The sequence below is a fragment of the Miniopterus schreibersii genome, assembly GCF_964146895.1.
Source record: "Miniopterus schreibersii genome assembly, chromosome: 12".
Classification (NCBI taxonomy): Eukaryota; Metazoa; Chordata; class Mammalia; order Chiroptera; family Miniopteridae; genus Miniopterus; species Miniopterus schreibersii.
Window position 1 is genome coordinate 65,299,863 of NC_138112.1, and position 26,913 is coordinate 65,326,775.

General features: G+C 55.7%; 1 protein-coding gene across 2 annotated transcripts; it reads right to left on the minus strand.

The window, feature by feature from the left end:
* Positions 1 to 4,810: 4,810 nt before the first annotated feature.
* SLC43A1 (solute carrier family 43 member 1) lies at positions 4,811 to 26,543 on the minus strand. 2 transcript variants are annotated; one of them, XM_081155297.1, is made up of 15 exons: positions 26,405 to 26,543; positions 25,028 to 25,194; positions 17,592 to 17,769; positions 17,427 to 17,482; positions 17,219 to 17,295; positions 14,821 to 14,913; positions 13,031 to 13,164; positions 11,938 to 12,101; positions 10,683 to 10,829; positions 10,557 to 10,592; positions 10,195 to 10,333; positions 8,234 to 8,375; positions 7,900 to 7,973; positions 6,141 to 6,264; positions 4,811 to 5,093 (listed from the first exon to the last, which is right to left on the minus strand). In XM_081155297.1, exons 2-15 carry the CDS (start codon positions 25,179 to 25,181, stop codon positions 4,947 to 4,949), a joined length of 1,665 nt encoding a protein of 554 aa, XP_081011423.1. In that variant the 5' UTR covers positions 25,182 to 25,194; positions 26,405 to 26,543; the 3' UTR covers positions 4,811 to 4,946. The 2 variants fall into 2 exon arrangements, with proteins under 2 accessions (XP_081011423.1, XP_081011422.1); XM_081155296.1 differs by lacking the exon at positions 26,405 to 26,543 and adding an exon at positions 25,845 to 25,975.
* Between the last annotated feature and the right edge of the window lie 370 nt (positions 26,544 to 26,913).

The following is a 26,913-nucleotide window of genomic DNA, read 5'->3' on the forward strand; positions in this document are numbered from 1 at the left end:
ACAGACTCCAGAGCCCTTCTCAAGGCCAAGCCTGCATCTGTCTAACCTTATCTATAGGGATTTCTTCACTGTCCTTCAAAGCTGCAGGTACAGGCTCAGGCTCAGGCTCAGGCTCAGGCTCAGGCTGCCTCCAGCAGATGGCTGCCTCCCACTGGCCACCTTGGGAGTCACAGCCAGGCTTGCCATCCTAAACTGAGAGTGAGCATCTATGTATCTGCAGACATGAGTAGAAGGACGCCAGATGACAAGGTTTATAAGCCCTTAAGCCTCTAAGGTTCTTACACTAGGAGTGGGAGGAGGGCTCTCAGCGCTGCTTTCTGAGCTGCTGGCTCCTGACTTTAGCTCCCTAATCCGTGACGGAGCCCCTCTCCTATGGCATACAAAGACTTGGGACTCCCCAGACACTGCTGAAGGAAAATTCGCCCACCAGGCTCTGAGAGGCCACAAGGCCAGGGACAGTCCAGGTGGCAGGCCCAAGGTCCAGCTGGGGTCAGGTTTCTACATGAATTTTTAATGCTTCCAGCCAGGCCTGTCAGATGTTCCGAAACCTGAGCCTCTCCTTTCCTCCCTGGACATGATGCCCTTCCCAATCCATTGCCCCTGGGGGAGGCGCAGGGAAGGCAGGCCTGGGACAGCTACCCAGTGGCCTCTGGAGAAATGAGTCTGGGGAAGGGAAAGGGTGAATAACCTAGCTATTCTCCCACTTACTGTGTGACCTTGGGTGAGTTACTTAACCTCTCTGGACATCCCTTGTTTTCTTGTTTTTTAAATGTGTAACCTGGGGGTAACAGTGCCTGTCTGAAGTGAGCTGCCGTGTTAAGTAAGTTAGTGTACAGCCCATGGAAAGGTGACCTACGTGTTTGCTGCTATCTTTCCCTCCTGCCTCCCTCCTGTTTTTCCCCAGCCCCAGGGGGCCTCCACCTCTTTCTCTTGGAGGTCAGGACTTTGGTTGGCTCTGCCATTCCCTGCTAAGATCCAAACTGCCCACCCCAGGATCCTCTGGCCTTCCTAGGAACTCTGGGAAAGGGAGAGGAAGGGAAGGGAAGGGAAGGGAAGGGAAGGGAAGGGAAGGGAAGGGAGGGGAGGGGAGGGGAGGGGAGGGGAGGGGAGGGGAGGGGAGGGGAGGGGAGGGGAGGGGAGGGGAGGGGAGGGGAGGGGAGGGGAGGGGAGGGGAGGGGAGGGGAGGGGAGGGGAGGGGAGGGGAGGGAAGGGAAGGGAAGGGAAGGGAAGGGAAGGGAAGGGAAGGGAAGGGAAGGGAAGGGAAGGGAAGGGAGGCAAGGCCGGTGGAGTGAGAGGAAGGTGGAGAGGCAAAGGCCGAGGGGAGGGAAGCGGGCAGCAGGCGGAGGGGGGCAAAAGACCCTGCTCAGGGGGACAAGAGCTGGACCCAAACTCTTTCCCTCTCTCCTTCCGTCCTGGCAACTCCTCCATGCCTGGTGCTATCACACTGGGGGCGGAGTTGGCCACCCTGAGCCCAGGGAAGGTCAGGAGCATGGAGGAAGGATCGGGAGTGGGGGCAGGCTGTTGAAGGAAGTGTGCCCCATCTTTCCAGCCCACCAGTTCCCTGCACCTTGTTTCTAGGAGTGGGGTGCCTTTTACATCAGACCTAGGTGGGAAGCTGCGAACTGCAGATTCCTGAGCCCCTCAGACCTGCTGAGTCAGATCGCTAGGGGGGCCCGGAATCTGCATTTTAACAAGTGGGGGAGGGTTAGGAGCACTCTAAAGGTTAGGAAACATCTCCTTAAACGTGGGTGGTCCACGGGGGTGGGTGGTCAGGAGAAGGCAAAGGAAGAGATGTTAGATCCCGGCCCCCTCCTAGCGGGCTTGATGGGAGTTACAGACAAGACTCCTGCGTGGAGAGGGTGACACCAGCGACGCGAGCAGAGGGCGGGGGAGGCAGAGAGGACACCAGACAGATGGGGAATGGGGGGCACAGAGAAGGTGACACCCAGAGTGAGCAGCCAGAGAAGAAACAGGCTTGCAGGGTACGCCCTCCACCCCACCCCCCACCCCCCAACCACGGGAGAGACCGAACTTCTGGTCCCGGGACGCGCAGGCCCTGGAAGAGCCCCACACCCGGTCCCGGGGCGCAGGGTCGGGGAGGGAGCCTCCCAGCGCCGGGGCCCGGCCCTGCAGCGGCTCGCGGCGCGGGGCAGACGGACGCGCTCCTGCGGCGCCCGGTGCCCGCGTCGGGCGCGGGCCGACCTCCCCGCCTCCACCCACCCCCACCCCGCTCATCTGCATAAAGTTCCAATTAACACTTTTCCCGCAGCTCTTCGCGATCCCTGAACGCGCTCCAAGCTCGGGGGCGCTCCTGCCGCGCCCCGCCCCGGCGCGCAGCCCCACTGACCCGCGCCCCCCGGGCTGCTCCCCGAGGCCGCGACCCGCCGGCCCGGCCAGCGCGGGGGGCGGGGGGCGGGGGCCGAGGGAGCGGGGGGCGCGCCCCGGCCTGGCGACAGCGGAGCGGGGTCGGCCGCGGGCCAGAGGCCAGGGCTCTGCGGGAAAAGACGGGCGCTGCGCCCCTCCCCCTTTCTGGGAAGAGATGGGAGGGGGCTTCTCCCGGGAGACTCGGGGCTTCGAGATTCTCGGTGCCTCATCCGCCGGCCCCCGCACCCGCCGCCTCCGCCACGTACCCTTCCCCTCCCCAGCCATCTGTTCCTCTCCGCCGCGCGCGACAAACGCGGCGCCCGCTCGCTTCCGCCCCTGCCCAGCCCCCTCCCCACGCTCCGCGCCCTGTTCGGGGAGCGAGACGACACCCTCCCCCAGGAGGCCGGGGTTTCCGCCCGCGTCGCACCCGCCCCCCCCCCCCCGGCCCACCCCGCTCCCGAGTCCCGCCCGGCGGGGGGTCGGTGGGAGCCCTGGAAAGGGTGGGGACCGGGTAGGGCGTGGAGAGATCGCCAAGGGGGGCAGAGCAAGCCAGGGTCGGGGGCTGGAGGTCAAGACTCAGGGGGGGCAGGCTCGCGGGTCCGGTGTGAGGGTGCTGGGGTGCGGGGGTGCGGGGGTTCCCTTGCCCGCTCGCCTTCCCCGCTCTCCCCACCTTGTGCCAGCTGCAGCCGCACAGCGCCGCCTGCTGGGCACACCGGGTACCCCGCGCGCGCTGCGCTTCCTGGGCCCGCCCTTACCGGGAACCGGGTGGGATCCCACGGCCACGCATCACTGGGGATCAGCCCCCACCAGTCAACCAACACCAGACTTCAGAAAGTCAAGGCCCGGGACAGAAAGTGCGGTCAGACCCGGGCAGGCCCTCTGGGAACCCACCCAACCCGTTGGTGTGTGCTGTCCAATTCCGATTTGGTATTTTACCAAAAGGGCAGCGCTGGGGTCCAGGAGACTGGGCTCAGATCTGCTGCGTGAATTTTCCAAGTCTCCAGACCGTCTGGACATGTTTTCTCATCTGTAAAATGGGCGGGTGCGTCTTTTTCATTAACGTCTAAAGAGAGTTTAAGACAGAGGAACAGCTCATCTGCAATACTGTCTTCTAGGCTCTAACATTTGGGGTTTTTCCAAGTTTTGTTTGAGGGGGGAAGGTAGGTGAGGCCTTTGAGGTCACTCTCAGCCCTGGGAGGACAGCTGAGAGCTGGGCTGAGAAGCTTGGGGCCTCCCTTCTGCCCCTGACTGCCCTGGCAGGCCTGTGGTTGGGCCTCAGCAGCCAGACTGACCAGGTTCCAAACTCAGCTCCATCACCTACCAGCTGTGTCCTTTGGTCTTGTGCCCTAAACTGTCAGCATGACCTTAAGGGCCTCTTGGGCTGTCATTAGGATGAAACGAGATACCTGTGCAGCACAGGCAGGTCCTCAACAAATGTTAGTGCCCCTTCTTGCCCCTCCCTCCATTCTGTGACTTACTCTGGCCTCTGAGACTCATGTCCCAGGGACCCAAACAGGTATAGGGGTAGGATAAATGAGATGTATCTTCCTGTAATATCCCTTGTCCTCAAAGATGGCATCTTTTCTTGATGCAGGTAATTTTAAAGCCTCACTTTAATGCTAAAAGTAAATGTAAATATAGTATAAAGGGAAGCTCAAAATTTGCATGACGTTTTAGGACACTATTAAAAAGTTACTTTCAACAGGCCCCCAAGGACAGTTTTGTAGGAAAGTCCATTCTTTCTAAAGCATGGTACCCTTGACCCCCTGTATGCAAAAAGGCCAACCTCCCAGATGTACCCCAAACCTGGGGAAGTGGGGACAGGAGCAGAGGGCAGGGTCTGGATCCAGACTCCAAGGACAGGGCATGGCCAAGAGCAGGGAGGTGAGCCAGCCAGCCAGCTGGCATTTTGGGCATCCTACTTTATGCCCAGCCGAACCTGGGTGAGGGAGATGGGTGGGGATGTGGGAAGACACGGGCACATACCAGCCAGTTTCTCACCTTCCTTTTATTTCCTCTGAGATCTGCAAGAAGCAGCACCAGGGAGGGAACCCGCCCTCCAGCCCCTGGAAGGGGCTCACCCCCCCCACACCCCACCCAGGACACAGCCACCTCAGGCCCCTTTCCCCTAGGGGAAGGTTGGTTCACACACACACATGCACACGCACACACACACACAGGTGCACACAGTCACATGCACACTCTCGGCATTGCACAGCTGGGACCTTGGGGGTAGCCTGTTTGCTGATCCCACAAGCCCCCAGGAGGCACCAGGAGGAGGAAGGCCCATTGAAAGGATGGCCTCCCACCCTGCTCTCCTCCAATCCAGGAGGAAGAAGCCTGTCCTAGCACAGGGGCTGCTGTCTTTAGTCAAGAGTGTATTGCTTTGGGGCATTCTTTTTTAGGGATTTTCTTTTTTTTCTTTTAGCAAGTCCCTACAAAAATAGAACTTCTCTTGGTATTTATAGATCCACGGCCCCTGGCGCTGTGCATGTGTTACAGGTAGAAAGGCCACATGAGGCGTTCCCTTTGGTAGCTCAGGCCTTGGCTGCCTGTCATCCAGGTCCCTTGGCCGCAGAGGTTTACACAGTCACCTCGGAGCTGCCCGGTACCTTCAGTGGGCCCTCCCAGTCGGTGGTGTACTCCCTCTGCAGCTGGGTTCGGTAGTAGAAGAGGTAGGAAGGTAGCAGGAATCCCAGGAATGAGCAGAGCAGGAGGCCTAGGTTCACCTTGAGGCAAAAAGAGAGAGACAGAGTCAAGGAGGTTCCTGCTCTTCCTCACCTTCCTCAGGGACCCGCCACAGCCTCCAGTGGGAAGCAGAAGGCAGCCGCTCCTCTCCAGGTCCTGGGCCAGAATGACAAACAGAGCTAGAACTTAGTGTGTTCAATCACTGTCCCAATGGTATCTCATTTAATGTTGAGTGGCCTCGTAAAGCGGCAGAGCCTGGTTTGAACCCTGGCTAGTGCCAGTGCCCACACTGGGGACACTGACAGTGGGATCATTCGGGTGGTGAGAAGGGGCTCCCGGGCAGTAACAGGAACTGGGAGCTCAGCCTAAAGGACAGAAGGCTCAGAGGCCCAGCACGGTGGCTTCACACGGCTCGGACTCTGTTCGCATCCCGCTCTACATGGCTCTGGGCAGTGCTCTGGGTCTCTGGGCAAGTCACCTCAACTCTAAGTGGCTCCTTCTCAGAGCCACTGTGGCAAAGATTAAGCGATAAAAGCGGACGGTGTGCTTAGCACCTAGAGAGCGCTCCGTAAGTGGTAGCTGTCACTTCATCGGCGTCCTTGTGGGAGAAGGGTTTATGGGAGTTATGGGAGATGGGCTTTAGGGGTCAGATGTCAGTTCACTGTACGGAAAAGCCTTCCCCACAGTCCCAGCGGCTGCTGCCTCATGCAGGGATGGCCCCAGTCCCTGAGGGGGTTTGGAGGGACCCCTTTGTCGGAGGTGCTGGGGGGTTCCTGCTTTGGGTGGAACTGAATCAGATGAGGATTGGGCCATTCTGCGTGTCACCAGGGAGCTTATTAGAAACAGGCTCCTGGGCCGAGGCCACGAGCCGCTGATTCAGCAGACTGGGGAATGTGCGTTAACACTCGGCAAGGAGTTCTAACGAGCAGCCAGCTTGGGAGCCCCTGGATTACAGACTTGCAAGGCACCTCCTGGACCAGATGAGAGGAAGGAGGGGTTCTATCACATACAAGCCCCCCTCACCCCCAGCTCCTGGGCTGCACCCAGGAAGGGGACTCCTGCTTCCCCCATGTCACCCCAGTCCTCACCCAGAAGGGGTCTCCTTTCAAGGGTCCCACCATGACCATAAAGAGAGGCTGTTGGAGCAGAGCAAACACGGCACTGATGAGGGACTGCAGGCCTGTCAGTGTCCCAAAGTGGTTGGACGGGAACCTGTCAAAGAGAAGAGAGCCAAGCATGAAGGGCGTGTGGCCCTCTCCTGCCTGGCACCAGCCTGTCCCCTTCCGCATACCCCATTCTCTGCCAGTCAGGCAGAGTAGAGCTTAAGAGTTCAGGCTCTTTGTGTGTGTTCTTTGGTCCCTGGCCTGGAGGGTGTATGCTGTGACTACAGGGCCACCAAACTGGCTTCTGACACCTCCTGTCCATGTAATAACAGCAAGTAACTCAACCTCTCTGAGCCTAGTTTCCTCCACTAAAAACAGGGCTAGCCCTAGCCTCACTGGGATGCACATTTATTCTTTTTAAAAATATTTCTTGAGCTCCTACTATGTGCCAGGTGCCAGTCTAGGTGTGTGGAGATTCAGCCATGAACCAAACCAACCAAGATTCCTGCCCTTGTGAGGCAGCATTCTGGTGGGGCGGGCGGTAGTTACCCAATAAAGGCATCATGTATTAGCCAGAGATAAGAGCCAAGGGGAGAAGTTAATCAGAGAAGACGGGAGGGTGTGGAGGGGGTGCAGTTGTAGATAGGATGGCCAGGGGACAGCTAGGTGAAGACCTAGAGAAGGTGAGACAGCTATGAGCCTTGGAGGAAGAATGATCCTGGAAGAGGGAACATGCTCGGGGTGTGTGAGGCCATAGGGGAAGGGGGAAGGAAGAGGGCAGACAGGTCCCGGGCCAGATCTTGTAGGGCCTTTTAAGCTATAATAAAGCTGTCTCTGAGTGAGACGAGACAGAAAGCCATGGGGTGCCATGAAGAGACTTATGTCCTAACAGGTGTCTCCAGCCCTTGTGTTATAAATAGCCCGAGGGAAGGCGAGGGCAGCCAGGACAGGGGTGGCAGGGCTGGGAACACGGTAAGAAGGGTTGGATGTGGAAGGGGCAGGATAGTTGCTGGATTGGATGTGGGGTATGAGGAGGCAAAGAATCAAGAGTGACCCCACAGTTTCAGTGTGAGCCAGTGAAGGGGATGGAGCTGTGGTTGCTGTTGTGAGGTTTCCATTAGGGGGTGCTGGTCAGGTGTCCTACAGTTTGCCTGCCACAGAACACATACTCAATAACGGTCATGATTTTGTCACTGCTATTGTAATATCCTATATTACTGCATCACATACACAGGGGAGAGTCCCTTGGGCAGCACCTGGCAGTGGGAATCAGAAGAGAAAGAAGGGGAGCTGAGGGCCATGCAACAGGAAGTAGGAAAATTATAAAGCAAACAGAACTGTGGTCTGGAATTTCTACATGGGGAAAGAATCCACTTGGGGGCCATTCCAGACAGCAGACATAGGACTCAAGTGTCACCAAACCAAGCATTTCAGCTTCGTCGGAGGGAAGACCTCCTGACAGTGGATTTTCCGCAGTGGGGTGGGCTGTGTCTGAGGAGGTGAGCTCCCCATCATTAGAGGAGCTCCAAGGGGCGGTGGACCAGAGAGCCTCCAAGATCCCCACCAATCCTCTCCATCTACCCCATCCTCGGAGACATCAGCATTCCAGGGAGGCTGGGGAGGGCATGCCTAGCAGGGTAGGAGGGGTGCCTTAAGGGGTGGCTGGGGCCCTCTCACTCTGCTCTGGGACCCTCTGCTCATGGGGGGGAAGCTCAGAAAGGCAGTTCAGCCCAGGCTGACTCACACTGCAGCGTAGAGGCCGCCACAGGCCGAGTGGTAGAAACCTCGAACAATGGTGTGCAGGCCAAAGGTCACGAACTGAAACCCAAAGGGAGAGGGAAAGGTGTAAGCTGGGATGGATGGTGACCCACAGACAGAAACGGGGCCTCCCCGAGCCCACCTACACATGCCAACCCTCTCCACAACCCAACCTGCTAGAAACACTCCCTGGAAAACCCAGGAGGTAGACCCAGAGGACAGAACCACGTTTCCTGGAAAGCGGGCACAGAGAACCATCCAAACGGTCCCTTTGGAGGAGTCTGAGAGGCAGGGAAAGTGGGGAGGGCGGAGGTGGGTACCTGGAGGTGTAAGTTGTTGATGAGGCAGGTGATGCCAAAAGTCACAAGCAGGAAGTTGGTCAGGGTAAAGGCGTTGATAGCGTTGGTGAGCTTCTGGATCTTGCGGTATCTCGGTCTGATGGACTTGGTGGCAATCCCGTCCCTGCGAGAACAGAGCGTCACTGGCGGCTGCTGCCGCCAGCCGGGGAGCACTGGTTCTCCAGCCCTGCGTTTCTTAAAGCGTGCCTCCCCCACCAACTACACCAGCATTACCTGGGGACTTTCAAAAGTGCAGGTTCCAGGGCCTCAGCCTAGACCTTGGGAGTAGGGCCCAGGAATCTGCATTTAGACAGAGATCCCATGTGCACACTGACGTCTGAGACTTGGGAATGGCAAGGAAGGTAGAGAATGAAGGACTCTCACACTGTCTCTCATCAGGAAAGCATCTCTGCCCACCAGCCTGGACAAGTGTGACTGCCCAGCAAGCCCCTCTCTGCGCCAAGGGCTGGCCCAGGGGAGAGGTCAGTAGGCTAGAATGAGGGCAAGTGGGCATTGGTCCTAGACAGAAGGGCCCTGCTCATGGACCCTGGCCACCAGGAGCAGGCGGCAGAGGAGAAAGGCTGGCGCCAGGGCCAGGGCACTGCTGATGGGAAGGGAAGCCACTGATGGCTCCTTAGATACCTTCCCTCCTCATTTCCCTCTCTTGGCCTTGCAGGAGACTATTGGCTTCATGCAAAAAGCACAGCAGTCAGACCTCAGTTCAAGACTCAGCGGTGGTTTTCAGCCAACAAATGGCCCCAGTGACCCTGCCTCCTGGTATCCATACCCTGTGCAGTCCTTCCACACTGCACCAGGGTTACTCCATGTGACCCACAGAACATGACGGGAATGATGGTGTGGTTCTGAGATTATATTACAAAGACACTGCAGCTTCTGTCTTGGTCTCCCCACTTAGACCTTGCTCTGGGGCAGCCAGCTGCCTGGTCCTGAGCAGCCCCGGTCCTGAGCAGCCAGCAGAGACGCCCAGGTGGGGAGGACCGAACCTCCTGCCAACAGCACGTGACTGTAGGAGCAGATTCGCCAACCCCCGTCCCCACTTCAGATGACTACAGGCCTGGCTGACAACTTAACTGAAACCCTATGACAGAGCCTGCTACGGTCTAAATGTTTGTATACCCCCAAATTCACAAGTTGAAATCCTAGTGCTCAAAGTGATGGTATTAGGAGGTGGGGCCTTTGGGAGGTGATCAGGTCATGAGGGTAGAGACCTCATCACAGGAGTAGTGCCCTTAGAAAAGAGGCCCGAAAGAGCTCCCTAGTTCCTTCTGCCATGTGAGGATGAAGTGAGAAGTCTGCAACTCAGAAGAGGGGCCTCACTCAACCATGCTGGCACCCTGGTCTCAGACTTCCAGCCTCCAGAACTGTGAGAAGTAAATTTCTGTCTTTCATAAGCTGCCCAGTCTGTGGGATTTTGTTATAGCAGCCCAAACAGACTCTGAGGACCACTGAGCTAGATTCCTGACTCTCAGAAATTATGTGAGATTGTTGTTTAAAGATGCCAAGTTTGGGGGTAATCTGTTACACAGCAATAGGTGGCTAATACACCTACCCTGTCTCTTCCTAGCCTTAAGAAGGCTTTACAGTGTACCCTTTATAACACAGGTTCCGGAGCCTGCTACTGAAAGCTGTGTAATCTTGGGTAAGTTACTTAACCTTTCTGTGTCTCATCTTCCTCATCTATGGACTGAGGATAACGTACCTACCTCAGAGATGTACTGCAGACTAAATAAGCCAATGCAAGGTGCTTATCAAGCAGGCCATGTCCCCTCTTAGCCTCAGTTTCCTCATCTATAACATGGGGAGGCACCTCTGCTCTCTAGGGGCTCTTGGGAGAATGAAAGAAGAATGAAAGGATATGAGAGCACACAGAAAAGGAAAAGCACTGTCTAATGACATGCTGCCACCATCCCTGTGCGGGTCACCTGGTGTCTCTGAGGGCGATGCCCTCAGCGGGGCCGTCCACGCAGTCCTTGATCCGCCAGTCCATGATGTAGCCGATGAGAGGGCAGGTGAGTAGACATAGCAGCTGCATGGCCCCAAAGACAGAGGAGTAGAACCCAACTGGGCAGCGCAGGAAGGAAGTGGGGTCAAGAGCTGGCACGAGGGATGCCAGCAGCCCAGTGGGCACCACCACCCACTTCCAGGGGAGAAGAGGGAATGCCAACATAGCCTTCCTGACCCCACATCCTTAGAGCTCCCAAACGACAGGGTGGGTCCAGGCTCCCTGCCAAGTGGGCACTGGCAGGGTGAGTGCAGGCCAGGGTCTCAGCTTTCGTCCCCCTACCTGTCTCTTCTGCTTTTTGTTTCAGGTAGTCCGTCTCTGTTGGGGGAGCAGGGGGAGAAGCCAGGATGAGAGGAGCTCAACCAGGGTGACCCTCCTGTGCCCACGGTGGGCTCAGCAGCACCTCACCATGCTCCTGGCCGCCGGTCACAAGGAACTCCAGCATCTTGTTCATGGCGGCCATGTAGAAGATGACCCGCAGCTGGGTTATGCCCATAGTGAGGAGGCTCCACAGGAAGATGGCCGAGCAGAGGCTCTTGCGGAAGGGGATAGATTCTGGGGAGACAGCAGGGGGCACCCCTGAGTCCCAGATCTCCCATTTCCCTCGGAATGTACCAGCCCATGCAGTTCTAGCGAAGGCATGAGACTTAGGGTAAAAACTAGTTTCTTCAAAAACAAGGGCTCAGACTCGCTGGCCTCCAAGTTCTTGCCCAGTTCTGTAACTATCTCAACAGAACATTTTCAGGCGACCTCTGAATGTAAAAGCGTATGCTTGGTGTGATAATAATAACTCCAGCTACTATTTATTACATACTTACTATGTGCCACATACTCGACACGTTATCCCACTTAACCCAATTGTGCAACACCCCTACCTTTGCCACATATTACACATGGGGACACTGCCGCTCGGAGGCCGATGACTTGCCCGAGCTCACGGGGCTGGGAGCTGCAAGTCAGCCAGACTCAGCTCACACCCATAACTCAGCCATGGGAGAACCAGCAGTGGGGAGACCACCCTAGTAACTGCACAGGGTTCTGCATTTTACAAAGGGCTTCTGTGTCCATGGCTTCATTCAATCCTCACAACTAATTCCCTGAGATGGGTGTTACTAGTGCTAGTTTAAGAGATGAGGAAAGTGAGAGCAGGGTTAAGTGATCTACCTAAATCACTCAGCATATAACTGGGGAGCAGGACTCAAACCCCCATCTCCCGACTCCAAGGCAGGTGCTCCTGCCACTAATCTCAGAGCCGACACCTTGGGAAGTGGCCCAGGCAGAAGGCAGATTGCGGGTCCTCCTGCAGCCAGTAGGGGGCGTCAGCCAGCCAGGTGTTGGAGGGCCCAGCTCACCTGATGCAAGAGGCTCAGAGGTTGCAGGGAGCCCTGATGAAACCAGTTGCCCCACAGGCCTGCAGACCCTGCCCCATCCTCTCTCCCTCAGCCCAGGAATCCAGCAGAGTATCCCTGGATCCGGACTTCCCAGAGTTCTCTGAGCTCTGATGCCCCCCCCCAACCTCTATTTGGTAAATGGGGATTGCCCACCTACAGCATGTGGTGTAAGAACTGAAGAGGGGAGATGAGCCCTTGGGCATGAGTGCTCACTAAGCGTGAGGACCCGCCTTCCCCGACCCCAAAGGCTGGCACCAGGACCAGGTACTCACTCTCACGAGGCTTTCCTGAGGCACCATGAACATCCTGGGAGGTGTCATCCTCCATGCTGGGGGCCCTCTGGCTCAGCCGCTGGCCCACGTTGATCACATGGGTATAGAAGCGGTCACCGGTCACCTTGTGATCCAGGGCCAGCCCGGTGAGCTTGATCTTCTTCCTGCCGGCAACCAGGCCGGAGAAAGTAGTGACCAGCCCAGCAGAGCCCATCCTCAACAGCCTGCCTCTAGGGGGCTGTCCCAGTCATCCCTGGGGCGCTGAGCACCCCTTTGCCCAGCACTGACTTGCCCCCTGATGACCTCCCTAGTGCAGAGCTCACATCTGAGTCCCTCAGAACCTGGCCCAGGAGCCGGCTTAGCGCCCAGTAAATGAGGGGTGGATGAGTCGTTTTCCACTGGGGCTGTTGCCACGGAGACAGCATGAAAAACTCAGACTGGAGTCAGAGGGCCTGGTTCACCCCCCTTTCAAAGGTGTGACCTTGGGAAAGTCACTTTGTTCCCCACACCTTTGTTATTATGGAGTTAATGACAGAATCCATGCCATAGGGCTTCTTGAGAATGGCATGAGGGCTGAGTGCATTGCCTGGCACACACAGGAGACACTCCATAAATGCCAGTTGTTTGACAGGCACCCTGTGTGCTTGGCTGTGGAGCATCTCACTCACACTCACACTCACACACACACATCCCTGGTGAACTGACAGGGATCTGGGAAAGGCTGGCATTTCCCAGGCTGCCTCATAAAGAGTATATATTTGATTCCTTTCTGTCCCCCTTCTGGGTCCACATGGCTGTTGCTGGAGTCGCTCCTACTCTGATCCTGTCCTCCAAACCCAGAAAGGACAATAATAGCAGTCCCCATGTTTTGACTGCCTGTTATGCGCCAGGTCTATTCCAAAAGCCCGTGGGTGTGTAGGATCAGGCCCACGGTGAGGGGAAAGCAGAGCTCTAAGAGCTCAGGCAACTTGCACACCCAGGTCTCTGTGACTCCAAAGCTCATTCTATCCATCACACCACCACACCCCTGGCCTCCCCCTCTGCAGGAGAGAGGTCCCCCCTCCACCCCAGTGCCCCCAACAGAGCCACTCACGTGTAGCTGCCTTCCTCAGGGGAGGGAAAGGTTTCACTGGGCCAATTGAGGGCACAGTTCAGAAAAATGAGGCAGGCCAGGGCTGACCAGGTAAACATGATGACCACGAAGGACACACCGGCATCATAGATCAGCTGTGGGAGGAGAAGGCAGACCCATGGGGAGTCTGCGGGGCCCCAGACCCCTCTCTTCCAGTCTGGGGTAGAACCCAGGCCTCAGAGGCCTCAGAGAAGGTCTCTGCTACCCCATCCCTTGTGTCCAATTTGAAGATGGGGAAACCAAGTTAAGAGTCAGCCCTCCTGAAGCCAGCACTCCTTCCTTTCCCCTGCTTCACCCTGGAGTGGGGGAAAGCAGTCCCCACAAGGTGCTGAAGTTGCTAGCCACAGTTCAGAAAGTCTTTGAAATCTCACTTATTATCTTAAAAACACACAACTTTTGCCCATGACTCCACAGATATTTGCTTTACACAAAAAATTCATTTCGTTTTATATACAAAGGAAGAGAATTGAGGCCCTAGGTTTCCCAGGCCTAACCATGTTTATCTGCGCCTTCCTGGCCTGTTCCCCTGGGGGGGGGGGGGCAAGCTAACAAGCCTTATCTCACCTTTCGCAGGTGCTCCCAGGCGCTGACACTGAAGGGGGCGGGGAGGTGTGCTAGTGCTCTGCCCAAGGCCTCCAAACCAAGGACAAGTAGGTTCTGAATTGACTGGGATTCTGTGCCAATGTGGCAGCCCCTCTACCAGGTATGTGAGATGGTGTCACTCCTCTTGTCCTCCCAGCCACCCTCTGCCTGGGATGATGGACATCTGCCCTCCCCTCAGGCTCCTACTCAGAGCTCCAGTGCTGCCCAGGAAAACTGCTCCTGCTGGGGCTCCTTGGGCCTTGGGGCTCTTCCGTCCCTGAGGACAACACAGAGCTTCAAAGGACCACATCTTAAATGAGCGGGGATGAGATCTGGCTCCTCAAACCCCACTGTCTTAGTTGAAGAAGGGAGAAGCACCAGCTTCCATGCTATCTGACCACTGGCAGCCACCCCACCAATGCATACTCTTTGACTCCTTTGGGGATGCTGAGCAAATGCCTTCTAAACTAACAAAATAAGTGCTCATGGTGGAATGTGAAGGGCATACTGTGGCCCAGTTGAAAGGGTGCTTTGTTACCATTTGATATCAGAGGGAGAAACAGGGCCCCAAACTTGCCCAGAGCTAGGTCTCAGGCTTTCAGCTCTAGGTCCGCCTCGCTGACCTACCTAGGATCTGGCCTGGCATGGACTAGCTTTGTGACCTTGAGCCCAAGTCCCCCGGCCTCTCCAAGAGAGGGGAAGGAGATGTGGCTGGAAAGATTGGGGGAGGCCAGAGAACCAAGAGCCTTGGATGCATGTGAACAGGTTGGACTTGATTCTGCAGGTGAAGCACTGTGTGAGTGAGTTCTCCATCTGAGGTCATTCCGGAAGTTACATGAATGACAGATGGGAGAGTGAAATGATCAGAGGCAAGGAGACCAGCTGAGAAAGCCTGAACTGGCCCAGGAGAGAGGGCGGAGGCCTGGACCGGGACAACAGTAAAGGAAAGGCAAGCAGAGAAATCAGACCCACTGGTGGACAACAGTGCCTGGACTCTTCCCATGATGCCTCAGGGCTTTTCCCAGAGGTGGTGGGAACTGAGCTCTGACTGGTAGGAACTGGGTCACCAGACACCAGCCCCTACATACATACCCAGCCCCACCCAATTCTTAGGTCAAGGCAAAAAAGAAAACACAGTGACCTCACTGTCCCCTCAAGCAGTTCCAAACCTTGATCCCTGGGAACGTGATGGCAGAAGAGGCGTAGGAGCCGATCATGAGGGCCATGATAGTGGAGCGCAGGTTCCCAAACATGTTGGGCAGCTGAGGAAAGAGGGCAGTGCCAGTGAGCAGGGGAGACCCTGATACCCGCCCAGGCCTCCCCTTTCCCAGCCCTGCCTGAGAAACTTGGAAGCATCCTGCCCAGTGTCCTCACAGTGAGCGCCAAGAACACTAGCCCCGTGAGACACCACAGACAAGTTCTGAGGCAAATCAATGTCGGAAATGCTATAACCCCTCCTACAGACTCCCAAGGCACTTTAGCATCTAAAAGGCTCCCAAAAGTGCCCTCACAGAGAAATTTTGTCAATTTTGTTTAACTCCAGGGTTTCCCAAGTTCATTGCTATGCAGACACTTTATCCTGTGAAGCCTCTTAATAACCCATGAAATGAATGTTTGAGAAACACTGATCTGCTTTGTAAGGTATATAAATGTTGAATCACTAATGGTATACATCTGAAAATAATGTAATATTGTATATCAACTGTAATCGGAAAATTCATTAATTTAAAAAAAAAAAAAGACAATTGTCAACCCACTTGACAAATGAGGCAGTTGAGGCCCAGAGAGAGAAAGAAATGTACTCAATTTCACAGAGCACATGAATGACTTTCTCCCCTGTCTGGCAGTTCTAGTTCTGTTCATTCCATACCCCAAGGCTGTGACCATGGCTGGCTCTGTAATGAGATGGTGCCCCTTAATCTTCCCGGTGGCTCCAAATGCCCCGGTCCACAGTTTCTGCTGAGCCAGGGCAAGTCATGGGATAGGCTAGGGAGGTGAGAGTGGGACTAAGGGAGGCCCGGTGTCCAGGGAGGTGGCTCTGACATGCAGAGAACTCCCACCAGTAGAGAATTAACTGGCTATGTGTTCTGCTCAGTGGCCTGAGCCAGGCCCTCAGGGTAGGGGAAAGCAAAGTCACCCCGCCCTCTGTGGACAACCCACTCTGGCTCCACCATCCCCCCCCAGGTCAATAGGTCCCGTAGCTGGGAAGGGCCTTGGAGGCTTAAACTCTCTCCACAGAGGGGAAAACCAAGCCCAGAAGGGAACTGCAAACAGCTCTGGGAAGGAAGATGGGTAAACACAGAGCACTGAGCCCCACACCAACCTCCAAGTAGCTATGAAAAGGGTGTGGGGCCGGGCTGACCCCCACTCGGGGCAGGTTCCCCTGGCACCTGTATCTGCAAGGCACGCTGCCAAGGCCACCAGGGAAAGTGCCAGGGCCAAGAACAGCCAGGCCTTTGCCGCCGCCCCGCCCCCCCAACTCAAGGGTCCCAGGGCGCTGTCTCCACCCCGCAGGGCGCGGGGCCAGCTCCGCGCGAGGCCGGCTGCGCGCACCCGGCTGACACCCTGACACCCGGGCAGCACGGCCTGTCCCCGCCGCAATCTGTCCCGGCGGGATCCGGGCTCGCGGGGCTGGGGGCGGGGCGGGGCGGGGCTGGCCCGGGCCCTGCCATTGGCCGGGGCGGGGCGGGGGCGGGGCCGCGGGCGAGCCCCCGAGCCTGACCCCGAGGGGCCGCCGCGGGGTCCAAGGTTAGCGCCCCGGCCGCGGGGCGGAGGGGACTCAGGGCGCGGAGCCAAGACGCGGGCGCGGGGAAGGGGCCGCGCGTGGCGAAGGGGGGGGGACCGGCCCCTTGTTGTGAAACGTCCCAGCCCGGACCCGAGGCGCGCTGCGGCGAAATTCAGCCAAAAACGCCCAGTTCGGCGGTCAGGCCGCCCCCGCCCGAAACAAACCACCAGCTCCGGCCAGAGGCGGTCCCGGCCGGACACGCTGCCCCCCACACTCACGAGCCTGAACCCTGATACTCACCCACCCACACACACACACGCACACACACACGCACGCAGAGCTCACACACGCGTAAGAGACGGGGCCGCGTGATGGAGCCGGTTCTGAAGGTCAAGTGCCGTCAGGCGCTGGCAGCTTCACTCGGTTCGATCCAACACGCGCACGAACACGGTGCCTCCTGGGCCTCTCCCGGGACAGCGCCGCGGGCACACAATGCGGCAAGCGCGCTGTCCCAAGCTGTCCCCTCCCTGTCACTATTGCGTTACCCAGTTTTATTTTCTTTCGGGCACTTAGGACTATAGATCTAATTTATGAGTCTACTTGTTTGGGGGTTTCCTGTTCCCCCAACCCCCAGGGCAAGCTCCAAGGAGCTGAGGAAGTTGAGCTCTGTTTGTGCTGAAGCCCCAGCGCCCAGAACAGAGTTCAACAGGCAGTGTGGGCTCAGGACACACGCGCACACGCCTGATCTGCCAGCACTGGCCCCTCTCCACTCCCACCTTCACTCACGCCCACCCCACCCACTCTGGGTGCCCTGCCGCCGAGCCAGAGCCCGTCATACTCACCGTGAGTGAGGAGAAGGTTAGGCAGATGCCACCAAAGCCATTCAGGGACAGCGCCAGGAATATCAATGGAGACAGAACTGGGAAGGCGAGAGGGGTGAATGAGGGCGTTGGGGAGCTGTGGGAGGCCAAGGGCAGAAGTTGGGGTAATCATCCACCTTCAACCCACTCATTCTTCTCTTGTGGGGGCACCAGAGGCCAGACCTCTCACCTTTGGTGTCCCGAGAGGCCAGGGCCATGAGGGAGCAGGATGCAGCAAAGCTGGCGCTGTGGAGATTGGGGGGCAGGGGGGACTGTGAACACTGAGAGCCTTCCCTCCCCCTGCAACACCAGTCCCTGCCCTCCAGCTCCCCGAGGCCCCGCCTGGCCACCTCACCTGCCAACCAGCCGTGTGGGCCGGGGGCCAAAGCGGTCCATGAGGATCCCCAGTGGCAGGGTGGTGGCGCTGAGCACGAAGGAGCCGATGGTGAAGCCCAGGACGAGCATCTCTTCCTGACTGTCACAGCTGGGCCAGTGATGCTGTTCATCCTGGCTGGTGTTAGTGGTGTTCTTAGCTGAGGAGGGGGAGGGAGGGCTCAGCACATAACAGCAGGAGCAGCTGGGTGTAGGAGAGAGCAGCCTGGGTGGGGTCAGGGGTCCTGTACTCAAATCCCATGCCTCTCATTCACTGCCAGCCAGGTGACTTTGGGGGTGGCCTAGAGTCATATCTACTCGTGTGGGGAAGGAGCTCCATAAATGGCAGCAACTAGTATCTTACCCAGGGGGAGTCACACACCTAATGAGAAGCCTCAACTGGCTCGAATATATAGTGAGCACCAAAGTCTTCACCAAGGTGTAAGAATTTCTCAATGTCCAAGCTTAGGGTGGGTAGACCCCCACAGGAAGCACCCTCGAATCTGGGGACAAAGTCAGTGAGTGATGCTTAGCTGATGTAACAAGAATTCACTTTAAATTTAGACAAAGCTTTCCCCATAAATGACACCCTGATAAAAATAATAGCTACTATTTACAGAACACTTGGCTATGTTCTAGGCATGTTCTCAACAGCCCCTGAATTAACTTACAACAGTCCCATGAGCCAGCTAATAAAGTACCTCCATTCTCCAGCTGATAAAACTGAGGCACAGAATTAGGACCACAACACTGCCCTCCAATACCCTTTAGAAGATCACCTGGAGTAAACACCTGTCCTACAAGTAAACTGCCAACTTGGAGTTGTGACAAGTTCATGAAAAAGGCTTGTAGTGGGGGAAGGAAGGTGATTTCACTTCACTCAGTGCTCAGTGAGCCAGAAGGGGGCGGCTCCCCTGCCTATTTGTTAACCTAGACATCACTGCCAAGGGCAAACTCAGGGTGCACCTGGAAGGCAGGCAGACCAGGGTCTGAATCCCCGCCCCATCCTTCCTAGCTGTGTAGCCTTAGACAAGAAACTTCCTCTCTTGGAGCCTCAGGCTCCTTGCCTGTAAAAGGGCGCAGAGAATGCCGAATCCACAGGCTTCTCGGGAAATTCCGTTGGAGGAGGTGAATGTAGACACATGCACTGGGCCTGGCCCAGAAAGGGTACTCCAGAAATAGCTGATGAAGGGGAGATAATGCCCCCCCCACCCCCAGAAAGTCAGATGCGGCCAGCTGCTTCTCTAGGTGCGGAGATCCCACAGTGAGTAAGACAGGAAGCTCTCAGCTCTCATGGGACTTATATTAGATAATAAATAAGCGGGCGCTGATTTAAAGAGAAGCAGGTGCTGTGATAGGAGGCTGTGACAGTGCCTGAATGCTGGGGGCGGGGTGGGGGAGCACTGCTCTCATTGGTGACAATGACCCTGATTGCAGATGTTTGAAAGACTTGCAGGTGGCAGAAGGGTGGAGTGATCTGTGTTAACATAAAGAAGAACATTAAAAATTTTCAGATGAATGCTGGCCAACCAGGCGCGGAAGCACCTTGGACGGTGGTGAGATTGTCCTCGGTGAGGCTGGTGCTCAGGCCCCTGGGAGAAGCAGTTAGGGGTTGAGATCACACAGCCTTTGGGGTTCAGGCTGAGCCCATGATTTAGTGATCTTTATGATCGCTGTCCATTTTTCCACCTGGTTTGTCTGTGAGTGTTTAGTCAATCTACACTCATTTATTGGGCTTCTACTGTTTAATGGGCACTCCATTGGGACAGTGGGTAAAGCAAGAAGAAAAGCAAAGGTAATTGAGGCTGGAGGCTGGTCCTCACACAAGTTTTGCTTGGCTAGGAAATTTGAATTGGGCGTCAGTTTAAAATCAGGAGTTATTACATAAAAACCCAGAAGTCTGGCTTCTCTGTAAGGAGTCAGAAGATCTGGCCATTGCTGGGGCAGAGTGGAGGTGACCCCTCTTCACCAGGGATTGCCCTCTCTAAGTCACCCAAGTCCTCACCTCACTTGTAGCTCTCAGACATTAGACATCTTACACCCGCCCTGATTTGCCGATGACTCACCAGCTGGCCTCTGCTGGCATTTGAGTTTGCAGCCTCTGAATTAGACACCGTCCCTGCTCCTAAGTCTTTGACAATCAAAAGACACTTTCTCTTATGAACAGCCCCACTAGCTCTAAATTAATTAACACCCACTTTATGCCAGACTTTTTCATATAGTATCTCATTTAACCCTCACAACAATAATCCTCATTTTATAGATGATGAGGCTCTAAGAAGCAAAACGGATCACAGCCTCACAGCTTCTCACAGGCAGGCTCAGATTCAAAGTCAAGACAACCTCCAGAGCCAACACTGCTCCGCTGCACCACAGGGCCCCTCTGTCCTGAAGGGGGCGGCTTAGCTAGTTTCCCCAGCTGGGGGGCGCCTGCTGCCAAGTAAGTGTGTCCTTCCACTGGTGCAGAATTCCAGCCCATGGGTTGCAAATAGCTCCGGGTCAATTAATGCATTCGTTTCCCTGGTGTATCAATCAGCCTCTTGTGAGTTTGACTTATACCAGCTAGTTCCTGAGACCTGATCACTCTACGTGGCTGGAAAAAGCCAGACCTCTGAAGCAAGAGGGAAGCAGGCCAAGATGCAAAGACCTCTTAGACCTCTCCCCGTGTCAAGACAACAGAAGAGGTCTTTGAAATGCAACCCAACTGCCCCACTTCCGTAGACAAGTCCAGTGAGGCATGGGAGTGGGGCAGGAAAAACATACTTGCTAAGCTGGTGATGGAGTTACACTTAGAAGGCAAGGAAAACAGTGTTCCCCAAATGTGGTATGCAGAGCAGGTGGGGTGCAAGGTGGATTTAAGAGGCACATGGAATGGGTTTTATGTTTCATAATTATTAGCTATTTGAATGAGTATTAAAAACACACATATGCATCTATATATATATACATAAATACAAATACATACACATGTGTATGCATAGGAACATATATGTATATTAGAAACGTGTACATATGAATATATTAGAAACATGTATGATGTGTGTGCATGTGTGTAAGTAATATCAAACCCAAGATTCCAAGCATATTACACTTTAAAATGAGGCTAATTATTTTTTATGTGGGTTGATTTAAAAGAAAGTATTAAGTAAATAACAGCACCTCTGGCACACAGAAATAGTAAAATCATGAAGGTGGACTACAAATGAGCAGGTTCGAGAAACACTGGAAAACAGGATCAAGGTTAAGCGTTCTGCCTCTGGAGTCAAGATCGTGGCTAAATGCTGGCTCCACTAGCTGTACTGCTGAAACCCTGAGGCTCGGTTATTCCACCTGTGAAATGGGGATAGTGGTGACAGCCACCTGAGAGCTGGCTCTGAGGATTGCCGCGCACTCAAACACCCACAAAATGATCCTATTTTGTCTCCCAGGCAGTGAACCCGTCCTCACCCCACTACTTCACTTTCCTGCAAGTCACATGGTCACTTTCACCAAAACTACCACAGGATTGGGCTCTAACTGGCTGTCTTGTCTGTACCTGGACTTGCGCAGGAGGACCCTAAGCTGAAAGAGGTTGGGGACAGACATCAACACTATTTCCATGAGGCCTAAGATAAAGGCTCCAGAGTCAGATCTGGGATTGAATCCTCACTCTGCTCCTTATTTATTAGCTGTGTGACCTCAGACAAGTTACTTAGCATCTCTGAGCTTCAGTTTTCTCTTCTATAAATGGGGTTAATAATACATCACATCATATACCGACATCGTGGATTTGTTGTGAGGACTAATGATCTAACTGGCAAATAGTAATTGTTTAATGAACCTGAGCCATTGTTTTCTTATTTGGGCACTTATGTGGGATATATAGTAGTGTGTATAAACTGACCTGTCCATGCCTAAATTCTGAGTAACATAGTCCTCTTTAGCTGTGATGCCCCTACAGGTGGGTCAATCACCCACCCCAGGGGGTACCTCAACAGAGGAATAGCAGAAAGCACTGAGAAGACAGAGAGCGTGGCCAGGGAACCCCAAAGCCGACACTAACGAACACCTCAATAATGAGCTCCACATTTGTTAAATGGCATCATCTGATCCTCACATCACTGTACAGACTTAAAAGCGGAGACCCAGAGAGGGTAGGTGACTTGCCTAAGGTCACACAGCAAACGCTGGCAAAGCTGGGTCCAGAAAATAATAACAACCCCCATCAGTTGTCTGAATTTTGCCATTTTGCTCTCTCATTTCATCTTCACAACAGCCCTGAAGTAAGGAGCATTGGTCACCTTTTACAGATGGAATAACTGAGATAGTAAGAAAGTTAAGTAACTGGCTCATACCAGCCCGCCAGCCCATAGCACAGTTGGAAGTGATGCTGCCTGCCTGTTTCCACACTTCATGGGGACACAGATTCCTGGCTGATTCTGCGTTCTTGCGACCCTGTAGAGAGAGAGGCCGAGACCGCAGTGAATGGGGCTTTGAGAAAGAGAAACTAGAGTTTTGATAGGGGAGCATGATTAAGGCAGAATGGGGCACAGCACCGCCAATCAGCCTGACGTCTCAAGGATTGAGGCCGGAGCCCTTGAATGAAAGAGAGGTGAGGGTAGAGAGACACGTGCCCAGCTTTCCAAGAGCGGACAAATAAGTTCTGAGAATACAGGAGGGTTCACTTCCATCGCCTCTAGAGATCCCAAACAACCAGGCTCGGATGCAAACTCACATCAGTAGCCATCAGGGAAATGCAAGTCCAAGCCACAAGAGGTAACACTTCACATCCACTAGAACGGCCAAAATAAAAGAGATGAGTAATAACAAGTGTTGTCTGGGACGTGGAGAAACCGAAACCCTCATACACCACTGTGGGAATGTAAACTGGCGCAGCCACTTTGGAAAACAGTCTAGCAACTCCTCAAAAGGTTAAACACAGAGTCACCCTATGGCCCAGCAATTCCACTCCTGGGTATATAACATATCCCTAAGGGGAAGGAAGGCATATGACCACCCAAAAACCTGTACACGAATAGGAGCATTATTCATAAAAGCCAAAAAGTGGAAACAACCCACATGGCCATCAACCAATGGAGAGATAGATAAAGTGTGACAGATCCATACAATGGAGGATTCGCACAGCAGGAAGAAACCAAATCTTGACATGGGCTACATCATAGATGAACCTTGGAAACATCATGCCAAGTGAAAAAAGCCTGGCACTGAAGGCCACAAATAAGACGCCATTTACATGAAATGTTCAGAGTCTGCGAATCGATTTCTGTCACAGGCAGACCTGAGACAGTAGGTGAGTGACTGGGGGTAGAGGGTTATGAGGAGCATGGGTACTGCTAATGGGCACAGGGTTACCTCTTGGGGGAAAGGAAATGTTCTAAAATTGAGTGTGATGATAGCTGCACAGCTCTGAACAGACTATAAGCCACTTAACGGTACCTTATTTGTTGTCGTTGTTGCTTTCCCTTTGCAGGCATTAAGTACATTTATTCAACCGCAACTATTTCTTCAAAGACTACGTCTTTATTTTTAATAGGCTTTTTAAATTTTATTTTTCAATTTTTCAGTTACAGTTGACATACAATATTATACTAGTTTCAGGTGTACAACACAGTGATCAGACATTTATATTCCTTATGAAGTGATCACCTGATAAATCTAGTACCCCTATGACACCAAACTAGACATTTATAATAACTGACATTTATAGTAAATTACTGACTATATTCCCTGTGCTGTACTTTATATCCCTATAACTATTACTAAGTTGCAATGCTTTGAATGAGTGAGTTGTAAGGTATGTGGCTTATATCTTACTAAAGCTGTTATCCATATACTTTAAAAACTCAGGTGGAGGGATGGGCAGCAAAACAGAAGCAGGAGTTTGGAGATGATGAAAAAATTCTATTTTAAATATTGATTAAGGTGATAGTTCCTGAGGTATCCAAATTTGTCAAACCTCATCAGAATGCGTGACGTAATCTTCAATAAAGTTGATTTATAAAAAAAGGTGGAGAAGGCAGGAAGAAGCTACTGGATTGGCAGTGGCAGGCATCAAGGCCATGAGCACAAGTCCTCTCTAGTCTCCAGGATAAACAAGTCCGAGGGGGGACTGGGGCTCCCCACCTCCATTTGCAAATAGTGCTCCCCAGAGCCCTTCTAGCTCCCTGCCTGGTTCTCTCAGCCGCCCTGGAACACCTATCGCCTCATCCCAAGCCTGCTCCTCCTGACCCAACTTGCCTCCCCAGGCCAGCTGCCAACTCTAATCTCCACCCCTCCAGCACCCATCACCCTATAACTGGGGCCACCCCTTGATGCCACCTGCAGCTTCCTTACAGATTACCGTGGCAGGGGCGGAACAGCCTGCAGTGGAGCAGGTGCTGCCCAGAGTAGTGATGAAGACCTCTCCAGCACCCCACCCCCAAGGCCTCAGTTTTCTCCCACAGCCAAGGTAGGTGCCCACAGGGAGTTGAGTTGAGGGACCTAGTAAAGCCAAGAAGACACTAATATTTATCAAGCACCATTGACTCTCACAGCACCCCCATGGGATAAATACTATTCTTCCTCCCATTTTGCAGACCAAGAAGTTGAAGCTCAGTGTTTTAAAGAACTTGCTGATGTCACCCAGATGGTAAAAGTGGTGGAAGCTAGAATTCAAACCCAAGCTGGTCTTCCTCCAAGAGCCTGTTTCAAAATATGAAGGCTGGAGGAAGACTACAAGAAGGGTTAAATTCCACATCCATCCAGGTCCTCAGGCTAAGCTTGTTGGCACAGCTCTCCTCCTCAGAAAAGGAAAATGCCCTGCCAGCAGACAGCCCAGCGTGGATATTGGTTAGATGCAGTTAGGTTAGGTTATCTTGGAAATGGAATGTTGGAATTCCCACTCCCTCACTGTGGGTCACACAAAGTCAAGGTTACTGAAATAGAAAATAGGAACCATCCACAATGCCCTGCCTAGAGGAAATAAGGCTATTATTAACTTTGTACAAATGGGTGATTGGAAGACCTGAGGGCTCAAAGGCCCTGAAAAAGGAGCGCAGGCCCTTTCTAGTCAATCCACTTTGTAGACTCTCTCGTGGCTTATTTAGCCCTAGTCAGAAATCCCTCACCAGTTAGCTGTAGCACTTCTCCTTCTAGACATCTCCGGCTTGCACTACCTGAGGCTTGCAGAGGCTCTGCATGCCCAACAGGATATGGGCATTCGGTGAAGACTGGTTTCGCTACACCAGGCAGAGCGGTCCCAGTGCCGCCCATTCTCCAGATGAAGTCTGAAGAGGTGAAGAAGTGGGCTGTCCAACTTCCTGCCCAGTGGCCGGGTTTAAGCAGCTCTGCTTTCTGTCCGCTCGGCCACCTGTCCTCCAGTGTCCACCATCCCCCTCTGCGACCCCTCTCCCAGCCCAAGTGGCCCCTTTTTGGGCATACCTGGGCACAAGCTGGAATAGAAGCCCTCGTTCTTGAGCATGATCAGCAGGGAGCCCCAGCCCAGGAGCACGGCAGAGAAGAAGAGGTTCTCCACCACGGCCGTGCAGGCCATCCACCAGCGCCTGCGGTACGCCTGCTGCAGCGTGGGGGCCATGCTGTCCGCGAGCCTGCACAGGAACAGAGCGCTAGGGGAAGGGCCCCACGGCGGCCCCGGGGAAGGGTCCTGCATCGTGGTGGCTCCCGACACCCCTCCAGCCAGCCCACGAGGGGGCCTTCATGGGGGCCCCCAGGCCCCTGGGCTTCCCAGAGGGTGCCGCCGCGCTGGCTCTGGGCGCGCTGGCAGTGCCAGAGGCGCACGCGGCACTGAGCTCCCGCCAGGCCACTATCGGGGACAAGAAAGGTCCTGTCTGTGCGCAGCAGCTGGCTGGCGCGCCGCCAGGCTCCTCCGCCCCAGAACAGGGCGCCCCGCGCCCCGCTCCCTGGGGCCGAACCCGCACCCCCCCAGTCCCCAAAGGCGAGCCCGGGGCAGAGCGCGCGGAAGCCACCCCTGGCGGGTATGCGGCCTCCCGCGCCAGGAAGGACCCCCAGAAGCAAGCGGGCGGAGGAAGGGGAGGTCCGAAGCCGGCCTAAGACACCCCCTCTTCCTGTTGCCCCAACGAGACCCCTCCTCTCCGCTGGGGCTGGGCGGCAGCTCGCCCTCCTCCGCTCCTCGCCGGGCCACCCGTGTCCCCACAGGCTCTCGGCCCAAGCCCACAGCTGCCACGTGGACCCAGACCCAGGGCGGGCCCGCCGGCGCCCCGGGGCGCCCCTCACTCACTCCTCGGGGCGCGGAGCCCACGGTGCGCGCCCCCGAGCCCGCCCTCCGGCCCCTGCCCAGGGAGGGGGCTCGGGCTCGGCTCGGTCCGGCAGGAAGTCCGGCGGCCCGGACTTTATATGGGCAGCGGGCGGGCGGGCGGGTGTGTTTACCAGAGGGAGGGAAGGAGCCCGCGCCCCCCCCTGCGGGAGGAGAGGGACTGGGCGGCGCGCGGCCGGGGTGAGACCGCGGAGCGGGGCAGCGGGCGGGAGGGCGAGGGGTGGGGGTGGGGGTGGGGGCCGAGCGCCTCTCCGGGGACCTCACACCCCGGGGAGAAGCGGGGCTTGGGCTTCCGGGCCCGCAGGTCCGTCCAGCCCGAGAGAGCGCAGAGCGCGCAGAGGAAGTGCGGCCAGATGGGGCCCCGGCCCGAGGGGGGGGGGCGCTGGAGAGACGGGACGGGACGGGGCGCCGCGCCAGCCAAGGGCTCAGGTAACGGGTTTTCTTGGAGAGCCTGGGAGTGTCGGTGGCGACCGGGACCCGCGGCTCCCGGCGGACGCGCGCCCCCGACCCCAGCGGCTGCTCACCTCGGGTGGGGGCGCGCGCCCCGCCTGCGGCCGCGGGCGCTCCCGGTGCCAGTGCCCCGCGGCCCAGCCCCGAGCAGCGCGCGCCGGTGCCCGCGGCCTCGAGGTGCAGCCCCGCAGCTCGGTGCGCCCCCCTCCGCTGCCCCCTCGGGACGGCCGGGAGCTGCGCACCCCCCGGGCGACGCCGGTCACGGAGCGAGACCGGGAAGGGGTGGACCCGCGGCGCTGATACTGTATTTATACCCGTCCGGGGCTGCACCCTGAGGTAGGGGCGGGGGAATCCCTTCCCCTCCTCCTAGATCGAGTTTCACGCACATGTGACTCGCGCCCTGGTCCCTGGCACACGCCCCAGCACCTAAAATTTCCAGGGTCACCTCCTCCCCTCGGCCGCGGCCCCCCAGACCTAATCCGGCGGCGCCCTCTCTGCCTGTCCTTTATCGGAACCACCCAGAGATCTGGCTGCAGCCGACAGATCGCCACGCAGGCTGGCTTGGGTGGCGCTTTTAACTGTG